Raw genomic sequence first — 19,428 nt, 5'->3', positions numbered from 1 at the left:
AATAAAATAAAATAAAAATTTTTTTAAGTGATTAGGAAAGGAGGCTAAAAAGAAGAGAGAAACAGCAGCTAGGTCTCCTAAGCTGGTGTCAAAGTGGAAGTCATTAAATTTCTTTAACATATAAATGGATCTTTTTACTCATTATACAAAGTTTTTGCCATTTAAGTCAAGATGATAAGGCTTGCTTAAACAATGATATATTGAATATAATTAAATATAAATGTGAGATAGATATATAAATGTACGTATCCAACTGGTAACAAGTGGGATATCAGGGAGGAGGAATCTGCTTTCTGCATTTTAGACTTATGCTTTATTTTGTTTTGTTTTGTTTTTTGGAGACAGGGTCTCAATCTGTCACCCAGGCTGGAGCGCAGTGGTGCAATTATAGCTCACTGCAGTATCAAACTCCTGCGCTCAAGCGATCTTCCTGCCTCAGCCTCCCAATTAGCTGAGACTACAGGTGCATGCCATCACACCTGGCTAACTTTCAAGTTTTTTTTTTTTTTAAGACGGAGTCTCGCTCTGTCGCCCAAGCTGGAGTGCAGTGGCCGGATCTCAGCTCACTGCAAGCTCCGCCTCCCGGGTTTACGCCATTCTCCCGCCTCAGCCTCCCGAGTAGCTGGGACTACAGGCGCCCGCCACCTCGCCTGGCTAGTTTTTTGTACTTTTAGTAGAGACGGGGTTTCACCGTGTTAGCCAGGATGGTCTCAATCTCCTGACCTTGTGATCCGCCCGCCTCGGCCTCCCAAAGTGCTGGGATTACAGGCTTGAGCCACCGCGCCCGGCCACTTTCAAGTTTTTTATAGAGATGAGGTCTCCCATTGTTGCCCAGGCTGGTCGTCAACTCCTGGGCTCAAGCAACCCACCTGGCTCAGCCTCTTGAAGGGCTGGGATTACAGGTGCGAACTACTTCACCTGGCTTATGCTTTGTTTAAATGTTTTACTCTAAACATGTACTACTTCCGTTCTTATATGGAAGAATATACTCAAGCTATATAAGATGATAACTACACCTCTGTTATTCCACAATACTGAGTTTCCAAAACAAATAATCACTGTTTGCTAGCTATCATTCTTCCAAGTTACAGAGGGGAATATAGTATTTTTAAAATCTAGATTCTGTTCCAATGCTAAAGGAAAAAAATATCCTATTATTTTCTTGTTAGGCAATTACGATGTACTTACAGGAGCATGACAAGCATGCTCATTCATCTGAATGTGCAAAGCCTAATTTCAGAAATGTGCCTTAAACCTACATGTAGAAAACAGTTTACACAGGTCAGGCGCAGTGGCTCATGCCAGTAATCCCAGCACTTTGAGAGGCCAAGACGGGCAGATCACCTGAGATCAGGAGTTCAAGACCAGCTGGCCAACGTGGTGAAACCCCATCTCTATTAAAAATACAAAAATCAGTTGGGCATGGTGGTGGGAGCCTGTAATCCCAGATACTCAGGAGATTGAGGCACAAGAATTGCTTGAACGGTGAAGACAGAGGTTGCAGTGGGCCGAGATCGTGCCACTGCACTCCAGCCTGGGCGGCAGAGGGAGACTCTGTCTCAAAAAAGGAAAAAAGAAAACCATTTACACAGCAAGCCTAGCTGCTGCCCTTGGAAAGGCTTGCTACAAGATTGAGCCTTGACTGGCTTCTGGAAACTCTGACTTTGGGAGGGTTCCCATCATTCCAAGAACTGGTAGGAGAAGCTCACTGCGCTGAAAGTGTCTGTACAGACAGCATCGTTTCTGCTGCATGCTTTCCTTCTGGGAGGCTGGCATTTTGGGAAGTGTTAAGCAAAGGGTGCCTACGTGACCAGCCCCCAGTAAAAACCCTGGGCTTCAAGTCTTCAATGAGCTTCCTTAGTAGATGGCAGTTTGCATGTATTATCACAACTCACTGGACTCTACCAGGGGAGGGCGCTTAGAAGCTTGCACCTCGTTACCCCCAGACTTCACCCTGCACGACTTTTCCCTGGCTGATTTTGCTTTGCATTGTCTGGCTATAATAAATCTTAGCTATGAGTATAACTATATGCTGAGTCCTGTGAGTTCTTCTGGTGAATCATAGGTCCTGGAGGTGATCTCGGGGACCCTTTAACAAAACTTGCCCCTCTGGAACATGTGCTATTGGCATGAATTACTGAGATAGCCAAAAGACCAGGCCAGGACTCACCATCAGATTCAACTTGTGGTTGATGGCCAGGGCTGAGTGTTCCAGGGCTTTGAACACAGAGGCGTAGCAGTCTCTGAGCTTGGTGTATTTGCCAACCAGGGCTATGGAGCATATTTTCTGTAACCTTTCATACCTGGGAAAGAAAACAAACTCAAAGGTTATATGCATGTAACAGAACATCACAGACAGAACAATGGCAGCTGCTGCTCTTATTCCAAGGCACTTTTTAAAACCTTAGGAGCAGCTGTAGTCCCAGCTACTCAGGAGGCTGAGGCGAGAGAATCACTTAAGCCCAAGAGTTTGAGACCAGGCTGGGCAATATAGTTAGACCCCGTCTCTACAAAAAATACAAAAATTAGCCAGGCGTGGTGGGGCATGCCTATAGTTCCAGCTACTCAGGAGGCTGAGGTTGGAGGATCACTTGAGCCCAGGAGGTCAAGGCTACAGTGAGCTATGATCACACCACTGCACTCCAGCCTAGGCGACATAGTGACTGTCTCAAAAAACAAAAAAAGAAATCCCAACGTTGGCTTACATAAGCAGGTACAGATAAAATTTCAAGTATATCAGAGAAAAAGTTAAAAGCATTAAAAGTAAAAATTGAAAAGCTATCCCAATCTCATAAATACGAGCTGTTCTGACATTGGTTAATAAGGTGACATTGTATAAGAAAATGCATTCTGCGTGTCAATAGAAAACATTCCAATATTAACTTTGTAAGGTGACATTGTATAAGAAAATGCATTTGAAGTGTCTACATTTAAAATGGTTACATTCCCAGCTGACCCACAAAAGTCTGGTTATTCATGGCATGCCTGAAGAATGGTGCTAAGAGAACGATTTAAAATATTACTAGCCATTTAGATCATTTTATGAGAAAATTCCATTCTACAGAAGACACTCAATCACATTTTACCATTAGAGACACAATTTTTAGTGTTGCTTTTGTCAGGAAATCTGTTCAAAGAACATGAAAAATATCTGGTCTGGCATTAGGTACGTGGAAATGTCATCTTAGGGCTGAAGATGTTTTAGGGCTTTGAAGCAAACCCTTCCCCAAACACCTTAGAAAAATGTTACCATGATGACGAATATCCCTCTTCAATATCAACATCTGCAAAGAGTGGCTGGGCACGGTGGCCCACACCTGTAATCACAGCACTCTGAGAGGCCGAGGCAGGTGGATCACCTGAGGTCAGGAGTTCGAGACCAGCCTGGCCAATATGGTGAAACCCCGTCTCTACTAAAATACAAAATACAAAATCAGCTGGGCATGGTGGTACTCACCTGTAATCCCAGCTACTCAGGAGGCTGAGGCAGGAGAATCGCTTGAACCCGGGAGGCGGACGTTGCAGTGAGCCGAGATCATGCCACTGCACTCCAGCCTGGGCCACAGAGCGAGACTCTGTCTCCAAAAAAAAAAAAAAAAAAAAAAACCACACATACACAACTGTAAAGAGTACGAGAGAAACTTGATCACAAACAGGCTGTGTGCAGGAAAAATGCACAAGAAGCTAAGAAGTCAAAACTGACAGGGAAGGTAACTTTCTAGAAAGGTGACTAAAATAGCTGAGACAAGACTGCTAACCCTTGAACTCGCCACTTCATTTTATGTTGTTCTGGAGGTTTCATAGCTGTCTGTACCTCACACCACCTCTCCATAAACTATGCAGGTAACAGGCCGGGTGTGGTGGCTCACGCCTATAATCCCAACACTTTGGAAGGCCAAGGCGGGTGGATCACTTGAGATCAGGAGTTCCAGACCAGCCTGGCCAACATGGTGAAACTGTCTCTACCAAAAATACAAAAATTAGCCTGGCATGGTGGTGCATGCCTGTTGTGGTGCATGCCTCCAGCTACTCAGGAGACTGAGGAAGGAGGATCACTTGAACCCAGGAGGCGGAGGTTGCAGTGAGCTGAGATCACGCCACCGCACTCCAGCCTGGGTGACAGAGCCAGACTTCGTCTCCAAATAAAAACAGATTGCAGGTAACAGAAAGCAGGATGGCAGCACACCAAGTAGCAGAGATGATGTCAGAGGCAGGCAGGCACAGCCGCATTTGAGCACAGCAGGTTTGGCTTCACCCTCTTCTCCCTCCTCCATAGACGGAAGAGACAACATCAGCTGTGCCTCCGGAAGGAAGCAGCACTGGGGTCAGTATCATAGGTTCCTCCTTCGACTCACTCACGGCTGGTCTTCCCAGGGGAGGAGTCACTGGGCAGCAGGTGGTACAGGTGAGTCCACTGGGTCACACCTACTAGGGAGCTCTCATTCCCCCTTGGACCTATACTTCCGAGAGCAACCAAGTGTCTCCCTCATGTGCCCCACTCAGCCATCAGCCATCACCGAATGTGAGGCAGGCATCTGACACTACTTCAAGCTGCTGTGGGAGCGGGAGAGGAGTCCTCTTTGCAGGGCCACCCCCAACAGTTGGGTCTCAAGAGAGATGAAGAGGGCTGGGCATGGTGGCTCATGCCTGTAATCTCAGCACTTTGGGAGGCCAAGGCAGGTGGATCACAAGGTCAGGAGATCAACACCATCCTGGCTAACATGGTGAAACTCCGTCTCTACTAAAAAAAATACAAAAAAAAAAAAAAACTAGCCGGGCGTGGTGGTGGGCGCCTGTAGTTCCAGCTACTCAGGAGGCTGAGGCAGGAGAATGGCATGAATCCGGGAGGTGGAGCTTGCAGTGAGCCAAGATCATGCCACTGCACTCCAGCCTGGGCGACACAGCAGAAGGATCACTTGAGCCCCAGAAGTTCGAGGTTCCATTAAGCCCTGGTTGCACCACTGCACTCCAGCCTGGGTGACAGAGTGAGACTCCGTCTCAAAAAAAAAAAGGAAATAAAAGATGGAGGACAAGATTGGAGTGATGTGGCCACAAGCCAAGGAACACCACTGATTGCTGGCAGCCACCAGAAGCCAGGAGAAGGGGTGTGGCAGAGATTCTCCTGCAGAGTCTCCAGAAGGAACCAACCCTGTGAATGCACTGATTTTGCACGTCTGACCTCCAGGACTGTGAGAGAATAAATTCCTGTGGTGTTTTTTTAAGCTACCCAGTTTGTGGTCATTGTTATGGCAGCCCCCAGGAGGCTAATACAAAGACCAAACATTTGGCTTTAAAAAGCACAGAAGCGCCAGGCACATGGCTCATGCCTGTAATCCCAACACTTTGGGAGGCCGAGGCAGGAAGATCACTTGAGCAAGATGGCAAAACCCCGTCTCTACTAAAAATACAAAAATTAATTGGGTGTGGTGGAGCGCACCTGTGGTCCCAGCTATTGGGGACGCTGAGGCGGGAGGATCTCTTGAGCCCAGGAGGTTCAGGCTGCAGTGAGCCGAGATTGCACCACTGCACTCCAGCCTGAGCAACAGAGCAAGACTCTGTGTCAAAAAAAAAAAAAAAAAGAAAGAAAACGAAAAAAAGCATAAACGCATAGAGTATAATTTAGAGCTATTTCCAATAAAAAGAGTTAAAATATTAAAACTTCTAGTGCCTAAAGTGTATCAGCCCCAAGCTACTTAGAAAATTCCTACGAAATGACTGGCACTTTAAGCACTCCAGAGAGCAAGGGTTTTAGAGAATCTAAGCTCAGAAACTGCTCTTTCTTCCCGATTCCACTTGCCCCAGAAAGTCTAAAGCATTTTTTAAAATTGTAAATGAAAGGGCAAGAGAACCTCAATCTGATTAGTCATCTACCAAGGGTCAGTGATTTTGTGACCATCATTTAATTATAGTTTACCATCATCAGCAACCTAGGGTACTATATTATAGCTACGTGACTCAATGTTTAAGTCTTTACAGGTTTCCTCTCATAATTGACCACCTAGGTAGGCACTGGTACCCTTTCATTATATACAGGATGGGAAAACAAGCCTAGCCCGAGGGTTAAGTAATCACCAAACTCACACAGCTGGTAAGAGCGAGAAGATCTTGCGCTGGGGCCGGTGGGCTCAAGGGGCCTGTAATCCCAGCACTTTGGCGAGGCGCCGAGACGGGCGGATTCACGTGGTCAGAGATAGAGACCATCCTGGGGCTAACACGCGTGAAACCACCGTCTCTACTAAAAAAATACAAAAACTGCCAGGCCAAGGTGGCCGGGCGGCCCTGTAGTCCCAGCTACTCGGGAGGCTGAGGCAACGAGAATGGCGGTAAAAAAAGCCGGAGCCGCGCGAGCTTCACAGTGAGGCTGGGAGATCCGGCCACTGCACTCCAAGCCTGGGGCCGGTCAGGAGCGAGACTCCCGTCTCAAAAAAAAAAAAAAAAAAGAGGCAGAAAGTCAGGAACTCTGAATCCAGAACCTACATATGTAACAAGCTGCACCTACCGGGCTCTGACTAAGCTGCCAGGATCCCATCTCTTAACTAACAACTAGTAAAAGAAACAGCGGGCCGGCACGGTGGCCTTCCACACTGTAATCCTAGCACTTTGGGACGGCCCTTAGGCAGGCGAATCGCCCTGAGGTCAGAAGTTTCCAAGGACCAGCCCTCGGCAAACATGGTGAAACCGTCCTTACTAAAAATTACAAAACATTGGCCGGGCGTGGGTGGCTCAAGTCCTTTAATCCCAGCATCTTTGCGCGAGGCCGAGGACAGCGTGGATCACCGACGCGTCGGACGATCGAGGACCATCCTGAGCTAACATGGTGAAACCCGCGGTCTACTACTAAAAATACAAGAAAACTAGCCGGCGAGCGGTGGCAGGCGCCTGTAGGTCCCAGCTACTTCGGAGGCTGAGGCAGAGGAGAAATGGCGTAACCCAGGGGAGCGGAGCTTGCAGTGAGCCTGCAGGCTCCGGGGGCCACTGCCACTCCGAAAGCCCAGGCGACAGGACAAGACTCGATCTGCAAAAAAGACATACAAAAAATTAGCTGAGGCGTCGGTGGCGGACCTGTTATCCCCAGGGCTACTCAGGAGGCTGAGGCCAGGGAGGAATTGCTTGACCCAGGAAGGGCAGAGGTGGGTAGGTGAGCCGAGATTCGCGCCACGTGGCCCACTCCGAGCTGGGGCGACACAGTAACACTCTGTCGCTTAAAAAAAAAAGAAAAAAGGAAAGAAAGATAACAAGTGACAGGCGACTTAATTTCCCTTTTTTTTTTTTTTTTTTTTTTTGAGACGGAGTTCTCCGCTTCTGTCGCCCAGGCTGGAGTGAGGTGCCCGGATCTCAGGCCTCAACTGCAAGCTCCGCCTCCACGCATTTACGCCGATTCTCCTGCCTCAGCTCCCGGAGTAGCTGGCGACTTACAGGTGCCCGCCAGTCTTCGCCCGGCGCTAATTTTTTGTATTTTTTTTTAGTAGGACAGCGTTTCACCGTGTTAGCCAGGATGGTCTGATCTCCTGACCTCGTGATCCGCCCGTCATCGGCCTCCCAAAGTGTTGGGATTACAGGCTTTGAGCCACCGGCGCCCGGCTTTTTTTTTTTTTTTTAAGTTACAGGGTCTCGTTATGTTGCTCAGGCTGGCCTCCAACTCCTGGGCTCAAGTGATCCTCTCACCTCAGCCTCCCGAGTAGCTGAGACTACAAGTAAATGCTGCTGCACACAGCTTAATTTTCATATAACTTCAAATTAGAGAAACTTTGCTTAAATTAATATGGTTGTCTGAAAGTTAGAATCCATCAGGAATTTTAATAATTATGCTGAATAGTTAATGAATGCAGGATGAAACAAAATAGCATAGCCAAAAGTTCCCACTCCAAATGATTTCCTTTAGGAAAAGTTAGCCAAATCTTAAAAACAAGCAAAGCAAAACAAAAAACCTGCAACATTTAAAACTGTTTAAGGCCAGGCACGGTGGCTCATGCCTATAATCCCAGCAGTTTGGGAGGCCAAGGTGGGCAGATCACTTGAGCCCAGGAGTTCAAGACCAGCGTGGGTAACATGGAAAAATCCCGTCTCTACAAAAAAATAAAAAAAACTAGCCGGGTGTGATGGTGCATGCCTCTAGTCTCAGCTACTCAGGAGGCTGAAGTGGGAGGATGACTTGAGCCCAGGAGGTGGAGGTGGCAGTGAGCCGAGATCGTGCCACTGCCCTCCAGCCTGGGCGACAGAACGAGACTCTCAAAAAAGAAAAAACAAAACAACAACAACAAAAAACATTTAAAATACTGGAAAACTAAAAAATGAACTAGTAAATAAATAAAAATCCTTCCAGAGTTAAAACATTCCTTCCAGAATTCAGATTCCTTTAATTCACTTTGGTTTATGTATAACAAAATGAAAGGCTCCAAAAATCTTCAAATAATACAGCAAAGCACCGTAACAGTATGCTCCATGTTTAGACATATCCAGACTGAAATGTGCAGATGCAAAATGCCAAATACACATGCTTAGCCTTTCAAGTAGGTCTTATTTCTACCCCCCAAACTCAAGAATTATTCAAGATTATACAAGTAATTCCTTTCGCTTACCTGTCAGCCATATTTCTCCACTTTAAAAGCAAATTACTTGCAGAATCACCAATGGGCAGGTGCAATCTCTCCTTAAAATATTTGACAATGCCTTGTTCCTCCAAAAGCACAGGAACTCGGTATGTGGAAAAAACATCATGGATACATATGACCTAAGTGATGATAAGAAATCACCTTACTTAGATGGATCTACTCAAATATGCCACCACAAGAATGAGACAAAATTCAGGAGAGACTGGCAGTTTATTTACACTGATATCACACACACACGCGCGCACACACACACACGCATACACACAAAAACCCAGCAATCAAAGCTAGCATCAGAATTTGCACATGGTTAGCTTCATTTAATTAGAAAACTAATCCCAGCACTATGGGAGGCCAAGGCGGGCAGATCACCTGAAGTCAGGAGTTCGAGACCAGCCTGACCAATGTGGTGAAACCCCATCTGTATTAAAAACACAAAAATGGTGACATGTGCCTATAATCCCAGCAACTCAAGAGGCTGATGCAGGAGAATCGCTGGAACCCGGGAGGCGGAGGTTGCAGTGAGTCGAGATCGTACCATTGCATACCAGCCTGGGCAACAGAGCAAGACTCCATCTCAAAAAAAAAGAAGTGTACACAAAACGATTGCACAGATCAGGTGTGGTGGCTCACGCCTGTAATCCCAGCACTTTTGGAGGCCGAGGCAGGTGGATCATCTGAGGTCAGGAGTTTGAGACCAGCCTGGCCAACATGGTGAAACCCCATCTCTACTAAAAATACAAAAATTAGCCAGCCATGGTGACACACACCTATAATCCCAGCTACTTAGGAGGCTGAGGCAGGAGAATCGCTTGAACCCGGGAGGCGGAGGTTGCACTGAGCCGAGAGTGCACCACTGCATTCCATCCTGGGTGACAATAGCGAAACTCTGTCTCAAAAAAAAAAAAAAAAGGATTGGATACAAACAAAATGGCATGACAACATACAAATGCAGAAGTGTCCCTTCAATCTGCCATCACATTTTTCAAAGTAATTCAGACTTTGGCAATGACTCTGAGGCATCAGGCAGGGGCTCTCCATCAGACTACTTTCCAAGATGCCAAAATTCAATTTGATCGTTTTTAGACTTCAGAGAACCCAGGGTTATAATCTGAAGAAAAGATTTCTGCCAAACCTCACTCTTTCCCTGAGTGCCATTTATATCCCTCTCTTTAAACTATAGGCAACTCCAATCCCTTATACCCAAGCCTTATTGGAATCAAGAGACAGAGATCAGAGAAGGAAAGAAAAAAGAAAAGCGAATTATCAGAATACTGAGGTGGAAAGCCCTGCAGAGCAGAGAACCTAAGCCCAAATCACAGTAGGGTTTCTGTACCAATGAAGTCAACTGAGCCCACTGATGGAGTCAGAAGAGCTAATGTGAATGTCAACGTGCTCGTGTGTTTGGGGTGACTTAAGCTGCCACAGGTAGAGAGGAGAAATGAGTGAAAGCAGTAAGTGTCCCAGAAGGAAACACAAGGTAAAGAGATGATAACTAGGCTTCATGTGGTTCTCTCTCTAGAGGTTTGACTGTGAGTTAAATGCCCACCCTTGTAGGCTGGGCACGGTGGCTCACGCCTGTAATCCTAGCACTATGGGAGGTCGAGGCGGGTGGATCATCTGAGGTCAGGAGTTCGAGACCAGCCTGGCCAACATGGCGAAACCCCACCTCTACTAAAAATACAAAAAAAAAATTATCCAGGCATGGTGGCAGGCACCTGTAATTTCAGCTGCTCAGGAGGCTAAAATAAGAGAATTGCTTGAACCTGGGAGGCAGAGGTTGCAGTGAGCTGAGATCGTGCCACTGCACTCCAGCCTCACTCTGTCTCAAGAAAAGAAATAAAGCCCACCCTGGTTTTATGACATAAGTTGAGTGATCATGCAAAGAAACATGCATCCTATCTCACTTAAGGGCTAGGGAGTCATGATTGGATCAAGGTGCCTGGCACTTGCATAAATGCCATGAAAAGTAATATGATCATTGAAGAGGCACAAAACACTGGCATCAGCAGAAGTGCCTGCCAGACAATAAAATCTAAAGAGCAGCACCAACCTGTTCAGGGTTCACGTGACAAAACATAGAAATCTTCTCCTTCACAGCCATCTCGATGGGCGTTGAACTTCGGCAGACAATCTGTCAAAGCCAGTTATGCGTTAGCAAACAGGATTTGTTTTCAGCAGGATGCCACATTCACTTCTTTTTACAAGAAACTTGGCCAAGTATATACTTGTTCACTCTGGACATTCCACTGGACTATTAGAAATTGGTCTGAGCACTAATATAAGTATAATCAAATTCAGCACAAGTGTATCAGTAAGAACTCGAAACATCGAGACGTCTCTGGTGAACAGAGTCCAGGCTCATAAGTGTTGCTTCATTAACTATAAGAAAAGAGCTAGATCGAGGTTAACAAACTTTTTCTCAAAAGGGCCAGATGGGAAATATTTTAGGTTTGCAGGTCACACAGTCACTGTCCTGATCCTCAATCGTGGTGCAGTGTGAAAGCAGCTACAGACAATATGTAAATGAATGGGCGTGACTGCATGATAATACAACTTTATTTACAAAAACAGGCACGCAAGTTGTGGGCTGTTATTTGTCAACCTCTGACAGAGACTATTGGTGATGACTGGATCACCTGCTATAAGGACACATCACTGTTTAGACTAAAAATAAGAGCAATGGGCTGGGCGTGGTGCAATCCCAGCACTTTAGGAGGCCAAGCCAGGAGGATTGCTTGAACCCAGGAGTTCAAGACCCACCTGGGTAACACAGCAAAGCCCTGCCTCTACAAACACACACACACACACCACACACAAAAATTAGTGCGCTGTGGTAGTGTACACCGCTAGTGTCAGCTACTCAAGAGGCTGAGGTGGGAGAATCGCTTCAGCCCAGGAGGCAGAGGTTGCAGTGAGCCAAGATCGCAACACTGCACTCCAGCCTGGGCAACAGAGCCAGACCCTGTCTCAAAAAGAAAAAAAGAGCAGTGAAAACCCATCACAGGGTTATCACTGATAGCAGGATTACAGGAAAATCCCAAGATTTCGCCTTCATTCTAAAGAATCCAAGAATCATATAAATGATAGGACATTACACTTGCCCAACTATCAATGTGGCCCATCAAATGAGAGCCTAGGGAACAACAGATTGAAGCAACACTTGAGGCTAAGGGAATAAGCCTTTTCCAGCTCCCAGACAGAAAAACCTCATTGCCATAGGAGCTGTTTGAGAATGAGAAAGGACTTAGATGATGATAAAGATAAAGAAGTGAAGGGCAGCCAGGCATAGTGGCTCTTGGCTGTAATCCCAAGCACTTTGGGAGGCCGAGGCGGGCAGATCACCTGAGGTCAGGGGTTCGAGACCAGCCTAGCCAACATGACAAAACTCCGTCTCTACTAAAAATACCAGGTGTGGTGGCATGTGCCTGTAATCCAAATACTCTGGAAGCTGAGACAGGAGAATCGCTTGAAGCCGGGAGGCGGAGGTTGCAATGAGCCAAGACTGCACCACTGCACTCCAGCCTGGGTGACAGAGCAAGACTCCATCTCAAAAAAAAAAAAAAAGAAAAAAAGAAGTGAAGGGCCTGCTCCCAGAGACCTTTGGGATAGACTTACCCACTCTCCTCAACTCACCAAATCTGGAGACAGGCCTAACCCCCTCAGCGCGCGGACACTGTTTTGGGTGGGTTTGGTTTTTTGTTCTCCGGTAGCACTGAGCTGAAAAAAAATGGGGTCCCATCAGCACACTGGACACTAGCTCCTATGGATGATTAACGGTGCCCCACTTTCAAATGCGGGACACATAGAATATCATAGGAAAACTTATCAAAGTTGCTGTCCACATACTTATCTGGAAAGCCCACCTGTGGGACAAGGCTAACATGGATATTACAGAAATTCTCTCTTTTCGCCTTAAACTGGAATTGTCTAAACGCTTCCACAAACGGCATTCCTTCGATGTCTCCAATGGTGCCCCCCAGCTGGGAATGGAAAACAAACAAAAAAAGACACACATGACCACACATCTCCCACAGTACACAAGCTAATAAAAAGAGTTCTTAATAAACCGAGCATAAGAACTAAAGTTTGATGGTTACACAGAGGTTTATAAATACATTCAAAATCACTAAATTGTGGCTGGCTGTGTCAGCTCACGCCTGTGATCCCAGTGCTTTCGTAGCCAAGGCAGGAGGATCACTTGAACCCAGGAGGTCAAGACTACAGTGAGTCGTGATCATGCCACTGCACTCCAGCCTAGCTCACAGAACGAGACCCTGTCTCTGAAAAAATATAAAAATAAAAAATAAAACTTCATAAAAGATTTCTCCACATGTATACTCTTCAGTAGCCCACTGCTTCATTAAAACTAACAGGTACGGTGGCTCACGCTTGTTATCCCAGCACTTTGGGAGGCCGAGGTGGGCGGATCACAGGTCAGGAGATTGAGACCTTCCTGGCCAACATGGTGAAACCCCTTCTCTAATAAAAGTACAAAAATTAGCTGGACGTGGTGGCACACACCCAAGTAGTCCCAGCTACTTGGGAGGCTGAGGCAGGAGAATCGCTTGAACCCGGGAGGCAGAGGTCGCAGTGAGTCGAGATCATGCCATTGCACTCCAGCCTAGACGACAGAGCAAGACTCCGTCTCAAAAAACAAAAAACAAACAAACAAAAAAAAACTAACATCAAATCTCCTTAATGCAGCCAACAAAAGGCTCTCAGGACCTGGCTCTTGCACTGAGTCTCCAGTGCCATCTGGTCCCCTCCCCACTGGCCTCTTGGGTACTCCATGCTCTTCCTTCCTGCCCCTCAAGCCCTCCTACCCTCCTTCTTCATCTACAGCAACCTCTTTTTATCCTCCAGTCTAAGAGAGATGCATCCTCCTTGGAGGGCGGACTCTGACCCCACCCCCCCCACCTAAAGCAGCCTACATCCCACTAGCCCTTGTCACAGCACTGTACCCATCCTAGGAACTCAGCACAAGTTGCCTCTATTTCATTTCCGTCTTTGTTTCCTGGCTCTCTACCCCACTAGACTGTAAGCCCCATGAGGGCATGAGCCCAGTACCCTGCAGGCAGCACTGGAGGTTTACTTTAATAGTCAGGACAGGACAGAAAGGTCCTGAAATTCAATATAAGCCCTAAGTAACAGTGTTCTAGCACCTGTTACCAAAACTACAACAGAACCAAAGCCAGGGCTGGGTGCAGTGGCTCACGCCTGTAACCCCAACCACTTTGGGAGGCAGGCGTATCACTTGAGCCCAGGAGTTTGAGACCACCATGGGCAACAAAGTGAGACCTTGCCTTCACAAAAACATAAAAAATTAGCTGGGCATGGTGGCACAGCGCCCATGGTCCCAGCCACTCAGGAGGCTGAGGTGGGAGGATTGCTTGAGCCTGGAGAAGTCCAGGCTACAGTGAGTCATGATCATGCCACTGCACTCCAGCCTAGGGGACAGAGTGAGACGCTGTCTCTTTAAAAAACAACAACAACAACTCAACGAAATGAAAACATCACATGCAATCAGGAACCTGGCAGGGGTGAAGAAGTGAGTGTAAGTACCCACTAAATACAAGGCACTAAAATCTAATTTTTTAAAATCATTTATTTTCTCTAAGGAAAAACAGAGGTCTGCACTTAAACTAAACCGTATGCTTCCGCCCTGTGTTTTGATGGGGATTCTCTGGGGGGTCAATAATAGTGAATGCGAAAAGGAGGCCAACTTTAAACATTATCCGCTTCTGCCCTCACGTGGTCAACAGTGGTACTACAGTCTCTCTGCTAATTCAGAAGTTCCCGTTACCATACCTCTAGGTCACCATCATTATCGTGTTCAGAAACTTTCAATATTACTATTGGAATAGTTTGAAGTTAACTGTTGCCCCAAATAAAAGGGAAAATATCACCCATAACAATACTTTATGCTGAAATGGACGCTGCAGCAAATTTATGAGATGTGCAAAGTTGTTTTTGCCTGTCTTTAATGAAAGGAGTCTTTTCTTTTTTTTTTTTTTAGAGACAGTGTGGTTTGCAGGAACAGACAAGATGGCGCATTTTCGGGTTCTTCATCACCAGCTTTTCCCGTGTGCGCGAAAATGCAGCTGGCGCCCGGGGGAAGGTGCAGATCAACCAGGCATGCGCCAGGTGATGTCAATCCGAAGAGACCAAGATTTACCTGGTGGCACCCGACATGTCCGTGCCCCGCCTATTGCCCTTCCACTCCTAGAAAAGCCGCTCCCGGCAGACGCCTAGGGCGGGCTTCCTCAGCCCCCACCTTTGTCGGGACTGCATTAGGAACTCCGCCTGGGCGACTCTCTTGGCCTCCTTTGCTGGAGGCCAGCAGACTTCATCCCCATACCTTTTTCCCTGGAGCTAGATGACCAAAGAATAAATTTGCAGTTTTGCTTTTAGCCTTGCCTACTCGCTGGTTCTTTTGTGCTCTCTCTGGTGGTCTTAGAAAAACAAATCAAGTGTCTCGCTCTGCCACCCAGGCTGGAGTGCAGTGGTGAGATCATGGCTCACTGCGGCCTCAAACTCCTGGGTATAAGTGATCCTCCCGCCTCAGCCTCCCAAGTAGCTGGGACTGCAGACCTGCACCACCACACCTGGCTGAGTCTTCTTTTTTGGAAAATAAACAAGAAGAGAGAAACATGTTATTCCTTTAAGACAAGCATCAATTATTTCAGGTTCATGCCAAGATAACTCGTACTAATATAAATAAAACCTGTCAGCTCCACTGGTCTGAGAAGTTGAGGTCTCACTCATAAAATGGCTTTGAAGACATTTCAACAGCTCCTCTATGATTAAAACTGAAAATCAGCTTTGGCAGTCCTTCTTCAAAAGCTTAAACGGTGCACAGACACAGCTGTTGAACACAATTTACAATGAACCAAAGAGGATGTTGACCACTAGTATCCAATAAGCAAATATAAACATCAGGGTTATAATGGAGAAGGGTTTCTGTTTGTCAGTTTCTCTGTTTCCATAAAATTTAAAATCCAGCCAATAAGGTCCTGGATAGCAGGAGTCAGATCACACTCAACCTCACATCCCTAGCAGCTATCATCAGGGCTAGTACATATTAAGTGCTAAATTAATCATTGTGAAGGCAAACAAGTCAATCCAAAGGTAGAATAAGAAATAAAATTAAAAATTTGCCAGGTTGGCCAGGCGCGGTGGCTCACACCCGTAATCCCAGCACTTTGGGAGGCCGAGGCGGGTGGATCACCTGAGGTTGGGAGTTCAAGACCAGCCTGAGCAACATGGAGAAACCCCATCTCTATTAAAATACAAAATTAGTCAGGCATGATGGCGCATGCCTGTAATCCCAGCTACTCGGGAGGCTGAGGCAGGAGAATCACTTGAACCCGGGAGGTGGAGGTTGAGGTGAGCCGAGATCGAGCCATTGCACTCCAACCTGGGCAAAAAGAGCAAAACTCCGTCTCAAAAAAAAAAAAAAATTGCCAGGCGTGGTGGTGGTACACCTGTAGTCCCAGCTACTTGGGAGGCTGAGGCAAGATGATTGGTTGAGCCCAGAAGTTTGAGGCTACAGTGGGCTTTGATCGAACCTGTGACTAGCTACTGCACTCCAGCCCGAGGCAACATAGCGAGACCCTATCTATAAAAAATAAATAAATAACCAGTAACTTTATCAGCTCTACTGTTAACAAAATGGATCTTCTACACATCATGATATCTGCTAACACTTACATTGATGACAATAATAATAGCTAACTTACATTTACTAAGCACTTCCTAAATGCCAGATATTGCAAAGTGCTCTTTATTATTGCATGTAATCCCCAAACAATCCTGTCATTATCTTATTATTACAATATTATATTATCATCACATTATTACAAATGAGGACATTAAAACTGTGAGGATTTTCCAAAAGTCATACAGGCATCTGAATACCAGTTAATAATTTTTAAGCACTTACTATATCTGTGACACCATTCTAAGCACTAAGTGTAGAGACTTATTTAATCTTCAAAACAACGAATTAAATGAGTTACAAACGAGGTAAATGAGTTAAAGAGGCACAGAGAGGTTGAGCAAACTTGCCCAAGGTCACCCCCTCCTCCCTGTAAGTAACCTTGCCAGGCTACAAACCCAGACCGTTTGCCTCCAGACTCTCAATCACTGAGCTACACATGGCTCAGGGGTCACTGCAGAAATACGAACCAAGACAGCCTGACTCTAAGAACCAAATTGGTCATTATTCTGCTCTTTCGCCGGGCAATTAAGCCAACTGACATTTAGAGGAGGAGGATATGGATGTTATTCTCATTCTGCATGTGGAGAGGAAGGGAACAAGGTGAAAGAAATGAACAAACGGCAAGTTCAAATACTACTTTTTTTTTTTTTTAATTAAGACAGGGTCTGGCTCCATCACCCAGGCTGAAGTGCTGGTGCAATCATGGCTCTCTGCAGCCTCAACCTCCTGGGCTCAAAAGATCCTCCCATCTCAGATTTTCGAGTAGCTGGGACTACAGGTGCGTACCACCATGCCTAGCTAATTTTTGTAGTTTCTGTAGAGACAGGTTTTCACCATATTGTCCAGGCTATCTCAAACTCATGGACTCAAGCAATCCTCCCACCTTGGCATCTGAAAATGCCGGGATTACAGGCATGAGCCACCTCGCCCAGCCACTAGCTTCTTTCTTTAAACAGCTGATACTAATCACTTATCACCTCTACCATCTGACTTCCCTAACCCAGTGTCTCTTTACACTTCCAAAGCACTTCGGAAATACTTTTCAAATAGCATGCCCTAGATTGCAGTCTGTCGTGTGTGGACAGGGTTGTCTGCAAGTTCCCCAAGGGTAGAGACTGTGCCCATCCCAGGCCCCAGCACAGAAGAGGCCCTCACATGGACTTTATCAGCAGCTGATCAGTCTCCACAAGCAGATCACTGCACATCCACCCACGAGTATGTGTGATTGTCTGTCTAATGCCAATCTTGCCCACTCACTTGTGACCACAAAGACAGAAGCCATCTATGTTGTTTCTTGCTGTGACCCCACCTCCTAGCCCAGTGTCCAGCACTCAGGAGGGTGTGTGTAAGTATTTGTCAAATAAAGGAAGATCAGATGCTCAAAGACCCAGCAGGATATAATTTTATAAAGAAAGTTCTGTGCTTGCCTCAATAACGCATATTTGGGGCTCTTCCTTATTACCATCCACCGGCACCTTGGCTTGGTTCATAACCCACTCCTGGACAGCATCAGTAATGTGAGGGACAACTGTAGAAAGAAGTATTAATACAAAAGTTTATTCCATGTTCATGAGAAAAGAATGTGCTTTAGGCCTCCCCAATCACCTGAAAGTCACCTGGCAAGTTACCCTGATATTTTTGGAAAATGAAAAGAAAAAAACGCAACAAGTTTAAAAGAATTAGAACTTGTAGAGCACAGGAACTGTGACATTTTCAGTTCTATGTGGGTTGTTTTTGTTTTTTGAGACGGAGTCTCACTCTGTCACCCAGGCTGGAGTGCAATGGCACGATATCGGCTCACTGCAACCTCTGCCTCCTGGGTTTGAGTGATTCTCCTGCCTCAGCCTCCCAAATAGCTGGGATTACAGGCATTCGCCACCATGCCCAGCTAATCTTTGTGTAGAGATGGGGTTTCACCATGTTGGCCAGGCTGGTCTCGAACTCCTGACCTCAGGTGATCCACTGGCCTCGGACTCCCAAAGTGCTGGAATTATAGGCGTGAGCCACTGCGCCTGGCCTTCAGTTCTACTTTTGAGCAGCACAAAGATATTCAGCACACAGGGCTCCATAATGTCTGTGGAATATAATACCTTGCACTGTTTTCCCCAGGTAATCGCCACGCCTCTCTTTGTTGATCACATGCTGATATATCTTCCCCGTGGTGATATTGTTGTCTTTATAAAGATTAATATCCAAAAATCTTTCATAATTTCCAAGGTCTAAATCAACTTCTCCACCATCATTTAAGACGAAGACTTCACCTAGGATTAAAAGGCAATGGAAAATCAAAATTTTGCTTCCAGTAGATTTTCAAAGATGGACATATTTTTGTTAAAAAGCTGGTAAAAGATGTATTTCTAAGCCATATTCTATCACCATCTCCTTTTTGGTGGAGAAAATAATTCAATTCTATCCAAGAAAATGCATCAGAAAATTCTATTTACAGTATTCTATTGTGGTTTTTGTTTTTTATCTACTGATACTCTGTCTTCAAGATTTAGCTTTTCCAAACTCAACATATGCCACATAAAAAAAGGACTTGAAAACAGCAATTTTAAAAACAAACAGTATTTTACGTCAAAGCATCAGTATCCTGGACTCTGGAATTGCGATAAGAAACTTTTACTTGATTCTCATCTTGGTTAAAGCCACAATTAGACAGTAGGTGACAAAGCAAGACCACAGCTAACCCATAAGGCAACTTGGTGAAAGTGAGAGAAAAAGCCTGTGTGCCATAAGCTACGTGCACAATGCACTGTCATAAAAGGTGCAGACTTCATCGCACGAGGAGCACCCACTTTACTAGACACGTCTGTAGATCTCTATTGTCACTTCAGGGCATTGACTGAGAGTTGTATATTTCTAAAGCCACCTTGTGGGAATTAAACCTTTCCTCTATTAAGGGAACTATCATTTATTCCTACTGCTAGAAGTCCACAGGAAAAAAAAAGGTTGACTAACTTACAAACTTAATCAGAAACCTTTTATCTCCTCATTTACTTATCCATTCTAAGGTACCTGTGGTCTAGAAAATTAATTTTAAGGAAAAAAGCAAATTGATATCACAATACTTTTTTTTCTTTTTTTTTTTTTTTT

The 19,428-nt window shown here is 45.7% G+C and overlaps 1 protein-coding gene across 1 annotated transcript in view; it reads right to left on the bottom strand.

Annotated features, from left to right (window-relative positions):
• The window catches only part of LOC108523659 (CTP synthase 2), a 40,618-nt gene that overhangs the window by 18,557 nt on the left and 2,633 nt on the right, over window positions 1-19,428 (bottom strand). Inside the window, exons 2-8 of the mRNA XM_017864380.1 lie at window positions 18,423-18,593; window positions 17,760-17,860; window positions 12,476-12,592; window positions 12,246-12,329; window positions 10,663-10,743; window positions 8,580-8,731; window positions 2,171-2,303 (exon numbers count right to left, since the gene is read on the bottom strand). Coding sequence (XP_017719869.1) covers window positions 2,171-2,303; window positions 8,580-8,731; window positions 10,663-10,743; window positions 12,246-12,329; window positions 12,476-12,592; window positions 17,760-17,860; window positions 18,423-18,593 — 839 coding nt within the window. The remainder of the gene's footprint in view (window positions 1-2,170; window positions 2,304-8,579; window positions 8,732-10,662; window positions 10,744-12,245; window positions 12,330-12,475; window positions 12,593-17,759; window positions 17,861-18,422; window positions 18,594-19,428) is intronic.

Source organism: Rhinopithecus bieti, unplaced genomic scaffold (genome assembly GCF_001698545.2).
Source record: "Rhinopithecus bieti isolate Rb0 unplaced genomic scaffold, ASM169854v2 scaffold_76995, whole genome shotgun sequence".
Taxonomy (NCBI): domain Eukaryota; kingdom Metazoa; phylum Chordata; class Mammalia; order Primates; family Cercopithecidae; genus Rhinopithecus; species Rhinopithecus bieti.
Note: the sequence above shows the minus strand (reverse complement) of the source record. Positions and strands in the feature narration are given on the sequence as shown.